General features: G+C 37.8%; 1 protein-coding gene across 1 annotated transcript in view; it reads right to left on the bottom strand.

Moving 5' to 3' along the window:
• Window positions 1-4,296, bottom strand: part of SHANK2 (SH3 and multiple ankyrin repeat domains 2) — a 306,101-nt gene extending 301,805 nt beyond the window's left edge. Inside the window, exon 1 of the mRNA XM_062576509.1 lies at window positions 4,093-4,296. Within this exon, the coding sequence (XP_062432493.1) occupies window positions 4,093-4,296 (204 nt within the window). The remainder of the gene's footprint in view (window positions 1-4,092) is intronic.
• Between the last annotated feature and the right edge of the window lie 9,649 nt (window positions 4,297-13,945).

Below are 13,945 nucleotides of genomic sequence, written 5' to 3'. Positions count from 1 at the left end.
AATATATCATGAAAAGGAGATTTTCTTAACAACAGCTACTGGAGGAGAATCATACTACTTTCAATTATAGAGGAAATCACTCATAATATGTTAATACATAAACTGAGAAAGGACAGTGATACGACTTGGAGAAGACTTATCCTGGACTCAGGCCAGACAGGTCCCATGAGATGTCCAACACACGCTGCATGCCTCCCAGAGGAGGGTGCCAAACAGTTAGCTGCCCGGTCCTCCGTGCCCCATAGACATTTGACACCGTGTGCAGACGCGGTGGCCTTTAGGCACAAGGCAGGTAGCTGCCTTGGGCAACCGGGGCTGTCAACTGCCAACTTTGCCTGAGGAGGAGGGGAGACCCAGATGGGTCACAAACTGGTTCTGCTGACAGCACAACATCGATCTTGGCTGCCCTAGCCACGGGACGTCCTCCTTCAAAATTCACAACTGAGTTTTGTCTACTCTGCCAAGAAACCTCAAACCACTTTGGTGCACTGCCCTGTCACCCTTCTGCTCTGCCAGCCACCAACCCTGTGTCACCACTGCAGGACTTAGGGCATCTTTGAGATGCTGCCTTTTAGATACTACTTCAAGCACAAGATAAAAAGTTATATATCCCACTAAATGAAGCAAACAGCACACTTGCAGTCCCCAAACATGAAGGAAGAAAGGTCTCTCTGCTTAGCAGGATTAGTTTTGAGCAGAAACTCACTTACAAGTAAGTTTCTGGTCAGAAGAGATCACACTTGTGCTGTGCTTCCATAAAGGATCTATTAATGCTAAACCTCCTGGCTTAATAAATCAGGAAATTAAACGCTGCATAACTCCACTTTTTTATTCACTGTCCTATGCACGTGTTTGTGAATATCAGGGCTTGGTAAATTTTTGTGATTTCAGACAATCTTTTAACTGCTTATTCAAATATTCTCCTGTGCTAAGGATGACATTTAGCTGAATAGAAATGATGAAAAAAGGCACTAAGAAACTACTCTTTCCACACAGTGGTGTTTTAATATATTGTATTATCATCTGAACTAAAAAGGAGACAAAATAGAATTGATATAAGAATTGGAAAAAAAAAGTCTTCATAAGAGCTTCATATGAGCCTGACACAGCATACAGTATTTAAGTCATTGCAGTTGATTAATATCTTTAAAGTTCAGGTCAGAATAAAAGTACAGTAAGTCAAATTTCCTGTAATAACTGATACTTTAAAGTCTTCTATAGCAGCACCTTCTACCCTATGATGCTAGGTGCTTGATTTTATACATACAATGAAATAAAGGTCATTTTCACCACAGTCACTGTAGATGAGCAAACTTCTCTCTCTCTCTCCAGTGAGTTTAGCTATATTTAGAGCTTCACAGTGAGTTTAGTTTATTTAAAACCTCAAACCTGCCTTCTTTTAAACGAATACATTCTCGACCACAATTCCTACAAACAATAAAGAATAAAAATGTAAAAGTAATAAAAATATAAAAGTAATTTGATGCAATTTCATTCTCCTTTGATTAAACAGCCTAATTTTAAAACACCTTTTATGTTTAATTGATTATACAGCAAATGGGGTGTATGTTGGCTTTGGCTTGTAGCTATAACACAGCTCATGAGCTATGATCTAGCTTTGCTACACTGCATTTAATCTATCAGTCTTCCTTTTTGTAATACTGAATCTAGATTTCACTTTTTTGGCACAGGAGCTTGTAGATTGATGAATTAAATAAAAAATAGATCATCTGTTACAGAATTGCTCTAAACAATTGAGTTACTTTTTATTAATACTCCTTTGAAAAGGAAAAAAAATACTGGAAAGTAAAGCAATAAAAATGAACAAATGAAACCCAAATTCTGAAATATACATTTTATTTCATTTCCTTCACAAAATGAATTTTCACAAAATAATTGTTTCAAGAAAAAAAAGAGTAATGAAATTAGAGGTCTTCAGGAGGCTAGTATCTCTCCATTTTTAACAGCAACTAGAACTAGCAAGTAAAGCTCCTCCTTCTGTTTTCCGGGGTCTGTTCACTGAACAGTGAACATAGTCAAAGATGCAGCAGGCTGCTATGATGATCAAAAACACCCTAACCATGTCAAGAGAGACCTTGTCTTGACAGAGGACTTTATTAGAGGCAAAATACTTCTAAATTTAAGATGTACATCAGTGCCTCTTTCAGTCAACATTGAAATGTCACCACCCAAGTCATCACCAAGGCAATGACTGCCTCAGGCAAAACCTAATGAAAGTCCTGTGCATGGCTCACAGCAACCGCAGTCTTGATCTGTCCTCTAAAGGCTTCGTGTCTGGCTCAGGTTCCTTATCATCCCTTCCTCATACCATGAGGAAGAAGAACTAACACGAACTAACAGAATGCCACTATAATTTCAGCTGGAACAGGTTCAAGCCTCCTCTCAAAGAACTTTCAAATACAAGAATTTGAACAGTAGTACTCCCAGCTCCAGCACAGATATCTGAATTTCTGCAATACCATGTAGATTCAGCTTAAAAAATAATAATAATAAAAAAGAGCTCTATAACCACACCTGATGCCACACTGTGAAACAGCTCTCTCCTGTCAGCCTTTAGACAGGCCATCTCTACCACTCTAAAAGTGAATTTAATTAAAAAGAAGGGAAGAGCTTCTGCTGAAACAGACCTTCTCTGGCAGCATGGTATGATGTAGATCTTAGAAGGCAGCACAAAGGGAGGCGGCACACATCCATACACAGAATGGGTTTTTATAATCTTTCAAATCAAAAACGTCTGATGACTACCCTCAACTGAAAATCCAGACAGCAGGATTCAAGAAGGCCCAGGCTAATTCAGATAACTAATCATAAACTTGCACAATCTGAGTTCTAGGTAACATCAGTAAATAATTCCCAAGACCTCTTCTAGAATGAGAATGTCATTCCTATTGTACATTTCTAGAAGGCAATGATTCTTTGACTTACAAAATTGCAATAGTAAACTTTTTCAACTTTGCTCTCGTTACTTTTCAAATAATGAATTCTACACTTTCAATCACACAAGAAACACGTCTTAATAGCATCTTGCTAAAGACAGTGAGGAATCTGGACTGTAGATTTCTGCTACAAAAGGAACCAGATTTATTTTGGTTTAAAGAAGTTTTTATTATCATGTACTCCAATTAATCAGACAACTTTAAACAAACAAAAAGTCTGTTTAATTAGTTTCTGTAAGATGTGAGAGATCAAGCCTTTTGTGGAAAATTCTCCATTTTCATCCAGTAGACTCTGGGGTGGGGGATATAGCCATTGGCCCACACGTTACCTTGCAAATGATTCCTCTAGAAAAAACACTCACTTTAACATCCCTAAAATGTTTCCAAAGTAAAAGTAAGTGAAGAGCAGATGGGTAAGAATAAAACAATTTCATTTCATTGTAAAAATTGTGGAGTAATACAATGCCATGCTTTACTCTTCCTCAAAAATGCATGTGTTGATTTCATTGAGCAGCAGTTCAAAAAGCAGCACGGTATAGCAAAGGCATAGAGGCAAGAGAGGAAGGAAAGATTTATTTCTATTTTTCTTTCCTCCTCTTTATGCTCTAAAGGTTTTCAGCTATCTAACAAGGATATCTTTTTGTGGGTTGATGACTGAGAAGGGGTACTAATGCAATGAAGAGAGAGATTTTGATGACCTCCTCCCAGACCTCAGCTTAGCATCTATCACAAGCTACATCATGAAAAGAGAAAATAGAGGAGATAAGGGGGTTACACATGTATGAGGCTTTTTTGGAGATTAAGTGTGATTTTAACTTTCAACACTCATCCTCTAATGAGAATTTCTTTTTCAAATTCTCCTTTTTCTATCCAGTCAAATGCCTCTGAATACAGATCAGAGATACTTTGCTTTATAGTCACAGCTTTCATCAAATTAACATACTAAATACACTCTCTTGGCAGTGATGATGCCTTTAATTCAGGGAATCAGCCTGATGTACCACTGAGACATAAAACGTAGACACTCAAAGAACACAGGACATGAATTACAGATCTGCTGCTGACTGAAACCAGCAAAGCTCATCCTTTTTTTTTTTTTTTTTTTTTTTTTTAATTGTAACACCATATCCCTTACCGTTTGCTGTAGATCAGGTATTATGATTCGAATCACTAATGTATTGCTCTGACTATCTTCCATTCTGCTGCTTGGCTTTTCTGCGGTAGCTCTAATTGTATCATAAATAGTTTCTTCTTTGGAGCTGTCTGATTCGGATTCAACAGAATAGTCTGAAAAGCTCTGTGCCATTTCATCTTCACTTGATGTTGGGCTTCGAGGCATGTTCAAGTCTTTTACCCTACCAATACAAAGTAGAAAAAGATAAATTATAGTGAAGTTTCAAAAATGAATCAGCTAAAAGTTTGGTTTGTTTTCTTAGAAGTAACATGCATTTAACACCGAAGTCAGTTTTTGTCTTCCTCATATTTCCTCCTGTCATTTGTACGGGTAGGCAGAGTGTAATGGAATAACTCTGCCTCGCAAGTTACTATAGAAAGGGAGGAGAAACAGGAGAAGTAAAAAGAGGAATAAAAGGAGAGATGATCTTTCTTCCCAGGCACACCCAAACTTCATGAGAATCCAGAGAAAAACACAGCATATTTACCAAGTTCTTTCCTAAATAGCACTGTCATAAACTGTACTTAGAACTAGATCTCTTTGAAGGATATTTCTGCCAGTGCAAAAAGACATTTCAAGAGATTAATATATGCACCAAATCAACATCACTCTGTACATTGAGAAACTGTATATAGCTAAGACTTCGATAAGAGATAGTATTTTCATACAGCAGAATCAACAACAACAAAAAAGGTGTGCTACAGGCTGCTAGAATGATGCAGATACTCCTCTGGAGTTTCTGGTTCATATAACATCCTTCAGCACTGATGCTACTGAAAACTCAAATATAGATTTTAGAAATATTTTTTAATCTATGGTACAGATTAGGCTAAAAATAAAGTTATTTTTACTTCCAAAGTAAGGACATTCAAATTCAAATACCTACTGCATCATATAAGATCTCACAGTAAGAACAGAAGAACATATTCTCTTTAGGTTTTTCAGTTAAACAGCAAAAGACTTGTCTCACAAATTAAAAGCTTATTCAAGAACTGAAAAGGCTGATAATATTCTTCTTTGGAATAAAGAAAAAATAAAGAATTTTTAAATTGAAAAAATTAAGAGGACCATTATAAACTTTGCAGTGCTTGATAACAAAATACTTTTTCAGTTTTTAGGTACTAGAAGAATGTGAACAGTATCTTTTACATTTTCAGTGAAAAAAAGAAATCAAAACCTTCCAAAAGAAAGTCTCTGCTTTCTAATAGAAAAAAACATTCCACTGGTAAAAGAAAGAAAATACAACCAATTTCACTGTCAGCCCACATTAAAAAGATACTAAAACAGAATTAAAGTGCAGAAGGATGAACTGACTTTGCTAAGGTCATTCATATACCAGGTGACTGAACTGAGATTTCTAAATATGTATTTTGCACAATGGTCTCACAATTAGATCCCCAAACATACATATATTCATACAAAAGTAGGGACCAACAGAACATTTTTTACTATGGTGTTTTACGATTCAATTTGATCAAAATAACTATAACAACCAGATTACTCATCCCTCTACATTGTCCTGCCTTTTATACAAAAATGGTTACAAAATAGGCATAAAAGGCTATCATTGCAATTCAGCGTTTCAGGGGGGGCTCTGTGTTGCAGCCAGCATTTACACCAGATGACAGGCAGTGGCTTCCAACTCAAGGAGGTCAAAGGGAAGCATTTCCAAAGCACCCACGTGTCTCCCATCATCAAATCTTATTGTTATTTCTGACAAAGGACAATTCCATTTGTTAGCCAACCCTGGACTTCAGTGTTTCCCTCAGCTATAATTACTAATGAAGACAAAACCAGTGCATTCAAAAATCTGAGAGCATGCCAGTTCACAGCAGCTTAATGCAAGACTTTATTTACAAAAGAAAATTCTTGAGGGAGCATTTCATTTTCTTACTGCTTCACTGAACTGTAGATTAATGCAGCTCCCCAAAGCACCTTAAGACAATAAAAAGCATAAACATTTCAATGGCTTCCTAATTTATCTACCAACGCTAAAACATGAAGCCAAAATATTGTAGGTCAATACACAGTATTTAAGAGCAAAAGAGGTATCGGCCAGTGGGCACAAGGAAAAAGACATTGAGAACATCACACACTTTGTCTCTCCCTGAAGCCATTTGAGAGAGTAATATGTTCCAGGGCAATGGATCTAACTCCTCTGTCAGAGGACAGCAAAGCCATAAACTGCAGTTACACAGCATACAAATAACGAGCTGAATTAGGAAAAAAATTTCCCAAGGTTTTGGCAAGTATATTTTCATGCAAAAAGCTTCAAATCTTGAAATATCTCACTGTGGAATCACAACGGGAATTACTAGCTGAAGTATTGACTTCCAGGCATCAAGCACCTAAGTCTTATGAGTGGTGGGACAAAGACTTCCTTGGGAAAGTGTCAAGAAAGCATGTCACCTAAATTTCTGGAATACAGACAGCAAAAAAGGACAAGTAACTGCCAAAAAAATAATGAAAGACTATCTAAAATAGAAAAAAAAAAATCCTATGCCCCACCAGTGCTATCTCAGGAACAAAACATTCAAGTGGGGGTTTTTTTGAGCAAGACAACCTAACCACTGGGCACACTAAACCAGCGTAGGTCCCAGTGTATGGTGGATCCTGCCAGGGAGCACAGGTCAAGCTTACCCCCCCTCAGGCTGCAGAGACCTTAGGGCAATTTTGTTGTTTGGCTTTTAAGCTGCATGGGAATGGAAGATGCTGCCATTTGTTAACAGGAGATGCTTGATATTATAGCTCCCTGAGGTCGTAGAGAAGCCACCTTTTTAACGGTATGTTTTAGGTTTGCTTCAGTTATATTCCAAAGACTTCTCCATAATCAATATTATTAATTAATGAAAATGAAGGCAGGTTACTTGAATGACCTACCTCCTACAGTCGATAACTAGCAGAAGGAAATAGAGCACCTCAGACTCCTAACTTCTAGCCAAAAGAACATAATTCATTGGTTCTAAATGACATTACATGCCTGAAACAGGGATTAGTTTTTTGCCAATATGACTTTCTGGAATTCCTTGTTTAATTTTGTCAAAAACACAATAAAACCTCTTTGCTCCACCTCAGGTCCTCCATGAGGATTTTCTGTCCCATAGTAGTGTCCGTTCCCAAGCTCCTTCCTCCAAGGCAGCGGCCCTGCTCCCCACCTGCAGTCTTCTCGGTACCCCTCGACACTCTTAATCCTGGCAAACTACAAAAGCACAGGTTCTGCCCAATTTAAAAGCACATCTTTTTCATAGAGGAAGGCCATAAAATGGCTGGAAAACAAAACAGTGATAGCATCAGTATATGCTTGCCCTAGCTGTCTGTTTTTGCCTAGGCACCTGCACTTTACCAACGGGCCCAAAAGCAGCTAGTTGAGCTCGGACTGCTGCTTCTCCCTCTCTGGTCTATTTTTAGACCTTTCTTCTCTATCCAGCAATTAACTTTCACAAAATCTGTAGGAATTTGTCATCTTGTTATATAAGACACAAACACACTACAAGAATAATGTAAACAAAAATAAGTAAAAACTTGAACTTAGTTAAGGCTATGTGTTATTTTATTTATCCTGAAAAGTAATGAACCCTCTTGTTTCCTAATCACAAATATGGGGCAAACCAGACACAAGAATATCTGTCTCACATGAAGCCCCCCTCCCTATTATACTCTATACCAGCCTAGGCAAATATCACGAGCGCAGGTGTGTTTGGCCAGTGCTCACAGAACAACCCCAACAGTCACATATCCTAAAAACCAACAAAAGCTGACAGCAAAGTGCACAGAGATCCTGCTCTTCTGGAGCTTTTCTGCAACCATTGCTGCCACAGGAGCTCTTTTCTCAGGAGAAGGGGCGACAGCAGAGCGGAGGCTCCCGAGGCCCCAGACCACGCTCCACGCCACGGCCACCTCCACACTGGATGCTGTGGAGAGCAGAACGATGCTGCAACTGTACCGAACGCTCCTCCTTGTAGTGCGAAAGTTTAACATACAGAGAGACAGAAGGAAACGCAGCCCAAACACCAAAACTAAATTCTCTTACGGAAATCACCAAGAAGAGCACCTAAGGATTGTATACTTCTTTCCTTGACCTCAGGGAGGTTTTGTTTTTGTTACCATGTGGATGTAAGCTTGGGTCTCACATGAAGGTCTATTTCAAACTAATCAAAATAGTTAATAACCTCCTCAATAGCTTTCCTCTCTCTAAAATACAGCTGAAGCACGCACATCGAAAGTCTTGTCCAAGGCCAACAGGGCTAGAACTCAAATTCATGGGTCACTGGCTCCTAGTCACGATAAGAACAATCTATTTTTATACAAACATTCATTTGCACAATAACAGTCCTGTTGCCTGGCGGGAGAAGTCTTCTAGACTGCTATTGTCGGATGAGTTAAAAACGTACCTGTGGGAATTTCCCGGATACAGAGCTGGCATTGTTGCTCAGGGGTAATGCTGTGAGAAAAGTTCGCTGTTAGAGCAACAGGAACTGCTGGAAAGAGGTATTTAATTATTAACTTTGAAGAAAAACTATTCAGAAAAGGGATTTTGGTTTGTGTAAGACCTGCCAGAAGTCCTAACAGTCAAATTCTTTGCCTCTATTCCGGATTATACATATCAACTCAAGAACTAGCTCTCCGTGTAACTAAATTTAAGCAGTAGAGAAGCTCAAGCATTGCTTTTCTAATAATATCAATATAAAAGCAGAAACACATTTCAGATGGAATTTAAGACTCACGAGGCGGGTGCAAGCCCCTGTGCTGTGCATTTCACATCTCTTTATAGTTATGCAGAAAATATCATGTGGCAGAAAATCTGAATGAAGGAATTCCAGTGAGTGATCTGCAACTCAATGGATTAAAGCCACACTTTGCAATGTTACCTTGCAGCTGGCACTAGCCAGCAGTGCCTCCAAGAGAAGCAATCCTGCCCTCCCTTGCACCTCTGACCACTTCGTCCTTGCCCCCAGCCTGCTTTAGTCTTTGCACTAACACATGCGGTGAAGCAGAGCAAAGAACTGATCCAGGTTATAGACCAACCTTTTGCTTTTGGTGGGTTACTTTCAGCATCCATCACTCTCTGAACTGGATCGCTATGCAAATGTTTGTATAGACAGAAGGAGAAAGATGGCAGAGGGCCAGAAACCAACAGCCAGAGCAATGAAAAGGGCAGAAACACTTTTTTTCAAAGGCAGTATTAATGTTTACCTGCATAATGGGAATCCGAGACCACAGCCCAGGCGGCAGGAAAGAAATCTGTATAACTCTGGCAATCTCAAGAACTCCAATTAAAATCCACTGATTAACGTACAGACATACCATAAATCAGAGCAGGATAGCATACTGAAGTCACTGTTAGAAAATTCATCCAGAAAAATGCAAAAAGTGTAAAAAACACATCTGCAAGATGCAGGAAAAAAAAAGTACACACACTGTGTTAACCAACCCACAGTAAAACCTGGCACCAGGCAATGACAGTTCCTGGTCCTGCTTTATCTAGAAGTACAGATGTAGCTTAGGAGACTGAAAAAAAATAAAGAAAAATAGCATGTTTAAAGTATCGAGGCTTTGGGAAAGTTAATCTATTGTCCTGCTGTTCCCTTGATCAGCCTCTGTAAAATGCAACTGCTAATACCTGACTCTTCTATAAGGCACTTTTATTCTATGGAAAAAAATGCTAGAAAACTAGATCACTTGTATGAAATTTGGAAGAAGTTACCCTCCATGGTAATTACCTAGAAATTTTAATCATAAAATGTTTTGCTATTTATACCCCATAAACATGGGGCTTTTTTCTCTATCTGCCATTCCTTCACTTAAATTCTCCTTAGTTACATTATCTGGTAATGCATTTTTGATCTCTGTGTTAATTAACTGAAACCCAAATAAATATTTTAGGAGAAGGTGTGTGTGCTGAGGCATAAGTATTAACATACCAGAATGCCAAGTGAAATTCCTCCCTTACTTTTCTCTTAACCTGTTGTTTCTCAGGGTAGTGTCTCTTAACCAAAAGCTTAAATCTGAACACAATACGAACTCAATTTGAAATCAGTATTGGGAAAAATAAAATCAATGGTTATACACATTTGTCCTCACCAGAACCACCAGCAAGATTCTTCTTGAAGTCCTGTTTTTAGGGCATATTTATGCAGTCCCTGATTTCTCTGCTAGATCAGAGTCTGCCTCTCCAGAGGTAGCAGGGACAAACTATTTTGCAATATATATTATTTGTGTATTTATATATATTTTTTTTTGAGAAAAATGAGTGAAGTAACTGTTGAACCTCCTTATTTCTGAGGCTGCTTGTTATCCCTTGTTCATGTATGTCTGCACCGTGCAGACTTGCCAGGAAAAGCCTGAGCCCCATTAACTTCTGGTATTTAGAGTGCTAAATACCAACGTCATATGATTAAAGTGGGTCTTAAGACCAGACTGCAAAAATGTAATTTATTACAGATGTACTTCACCACTGGCACTCATAAAACATGTAAAATATACATGCAAACTACTTCTGAAAATATAGAGTAGTTTTCTAAAACTTTCTCAATTTCCAAGTAGCTTTGGAAGATAAAGTTCCTTGTCCTCTCTCTGTTCCACCTTGTATTTACTTTACTCAAACTATTCAGCCAGTCACACTGTCTTCACAGGAAGGCTGAAGTTCAATCAGGCAGATGGAAAGTCAGATTTTGGGGAAGGATAGCTACAAAGCATAAGTGAAACAAGTAACTTAAAGTGCTATGACACATTAAGACTGGAAGACAGGCAGAGAGACAGGTATAGAAAAAGCATTAAAACATTTTAAGGAGAAGTAACTTTTCAAACTGAGAAAACAGAACCTGTTGTCAGAGGAAAGAGGAACCAAGTATAAAGATTTAGCACAATGGCACATACAGGATGGTTACAACAGGTAAAAATCTTTTAAAAAATTCAAACGTATTATTAGGGGAAATACAGTAAGCATTTATAAATGTTAACCACAGTGCAGTTTACAGTAAAGACCAACTCCCACTGGCAATATAATATCTTAAGTGTCTTCTTTTAAGCACCTCCAAGGTTTCCAGTGTAATTCTAGCTGACCTTTAGATAAAGGTCACTTGCCCAGCCATGGAATTACAGCTACCCCCTTGAGCCCCAAGGCAGGTAGCTTGCAAGCTCTGTTCATTTCTATAGGTTTTCTTTTTAAATACAGCTTCTGGGTTTAAGTATTTATTTTTCAATAAACAACAAACAACAGTATTCATGAGTCATTCTTTAAATACTGCTTGCAATGGACACTAGAGTTTACCTAGGACTAAATCATAATAAAAGAAACCAGAGCAGAATCCTGAAAGCCTCTCATAAAATGGATGTTATTGATCGTCCTTGGAGTAAAAAACAGAGACAGGGATCCCCCTGAAGTTCCTTCCTGAGAAAGTTCACATCTTCCAAGGTGAATTAATCACATATGTAACCACACTGAAGTCAACAGAATTACATTAAGGATGTCTCCAACAAGACTTGACCCCTACATATTGCCTCTGGATCCAGTTCAGCATTTCTTTCTAATTTGAGAGCTTTTCAGTTATGAAGTAGCAGGAAGATAAACTGGAGATTCAGCTCTTATACTGACCCTGTCCCCATTCCAAAACAACTTGGAAGTATGTACTTTTGATAAGCTCAGTAACATATAGCACCTGCAAATTTCAAAGTTGCAAACTTCAGCAATTTTCCCTTTAATTATTTAAAGGGAGAATGATACAAAGTGAGTAACTAGCCATGATTTGTTCTCTTCAGCAACATGGAAGTCTTACACCACTCAATTTTAAAAGGTCATTATCTATCTATAAAAGATGTATACAATTCTTCTCGATTTTCCCAGAAGCTTTCCCTACACACCAGAAGCATGTAGGGAAAGCAATTTTATCTTCCAGCCTTTCTCTTTCCAGCCTTGGCTTGTACATCACTATGTAAATATCAAAAAGATTTTAATATGTTGAAAGGGAAAGGACATAAGAGAACTGAAGATGATTTACAAGAGGAATGGAGGGGAAAAAAATCAGAGCTTTGTTGAAGATATTTACCTCAAGTTCAGCTGGACAAAGTAGCTTAGCTGCTTGCTAATTTGCATTTTCTGCTTATTAGCTTTTTCTTTCTTTAGCCATAAGAAAAACATTTTTGTGATAACTCAAATAGAAACATAATCAAATGTTACCAGAGAAACATCGTTGCTGTCTTGTTATGTAGACCAGATCAGACACTGAGATTAGATTAAAAAAAAGAAAAAAGAAAAAAAAAGAAAAAGAGAAAAAAAAAAAAACTCTGTTCTCCCTGCATAAGGGTTAGCATTTGTAGTTTGCTACAAGGTTTTACCTGAATTTTTTTCATGTGATTCCAATGAGGTTATGTTATTTTAATTTATTTGCTCCACTGCCAAAAATAGTCTCATTATTTACATTTTCTGGTGCAAGAAATAATGTACCAATTAGGACAAGTAAAGCTTCAAACAGATGCTCTATTTTTCTTGTTAAAGTATTAGTTATCTTTGGTTGATAAAACTCAGATAACCTTTCCTGTTGAGCTTTTTCTTTATTTCTTTTTGTTTGTTTGTTTGTTTTCATGCTTATTCCATCAACAAATTCTTTCTTATGTCAATTCAGTGGGAAACACACCTTGGAGCTTGTAGAGGATACTGGGTACCCAATGTTTTTAGGGTCTGTGAACCTGGCACAGTTTCCGAATGTCATATAGTTAGAGACTTCCAAGTTAAGCAATTCCACTGCAGTTTTCCAAGGAGAACACTGAAATTATGATTTCTGATATCAGAACCCAGTATGGAACAAAGTTTTGAAATACAGAAATCCTCTACTTTTTATATATATATATATATGTATATATTTCTGCTTAACTAGGGCAGGTCATTAAATGATGAGTCCAATTTCATCAGTCAGCTTCATCTGTAGCTGGGTTTCATTTGGGTTATTAATATCAGAGTTTAGAAACATCAGATCTGTAGCAGTTGTAGAAACATTGGTCAAGTTGTGATTTTTCACTGGCACTGGAAAGTATATGGGCAACACAGCAAGCAATATGTTAAGAAAACAAATTTCTAGTTCAGTTGCTGACTTGGTTACTGAAGAACTGAGCAGGATCAAGCCCTAGTCTCAGCCATGAATTGGTATCGCTAAACCAACTTAGGCAGCAAAGAGGAAGAGAAAGGCAGAAGGAACCACCTCTATAAACTTAATTTCTTTCATTAACCAGGAGGGAAGCAACAAACAAATTGTGACCTAGAAAGGATGGGACAGTGTATAACTAGGACAGGAGACCAGCACTTGCTTTAGCCAGCCTGAGGTGTAAGGAAAGCCTTGTGCTGTCTCTTCCCTCACTACTTCAGCATCCATCTGTGTATGTCTGTAGCAAGTAGCCATAGTTCCCTGTGACAGATTGCTCATAATTGCAAAAAAACTTCTCCGATGTTTCAAAGGAAATTTTGAAAAGGAATTTTTTTATCTACATCTTGTGGTTTATGTTCCTACCTCAAGGTAAGCATATCTTGGGTTTTAACCTATATTCCAGCCTATACAAGCCAATTAGATTTCATAGTACAATTAAGAATATTCTTGAGGCTTGTGTGTATGAATGCTGAGGGTGATGGCAGACTGGGGAAAAAAATATTTGCAGGCTCAGAAAGGTTAAGTGATCTGCCAAGAGGACCCAGGTAGCAAAGTAATTCTGTAGAATAACAAAGAAATAAATTATTCTCTTGACCTCTGAGATTGTGATTCAACTCACTGTAAAGGTTAAAAAATTCTTCTTACCAAACTCTATCCAGCCAAAATTTAGGCAATCA

The sequence above is a fragment of the Rhea pennata genome, chromosome 5 (genome assembly GCF_028389875.1).
Source record: "Rhea pennata isolate bPtePen1 chromosome 5, bPtePen1.pri, whole genome shotgun sequence".
Taxonomy (NCBI): domain Eukaryota; kingdom Metazoa; phylum Chordata; class Aves; order Rheiformes; family Rheidae; genus Rhea; species Rhea pennata.
The sequence above is the reverse complement of the archived record's forward strand: the minus strand, read 5'-3'. Positions and strand labels throughout refer to the sequence as shown.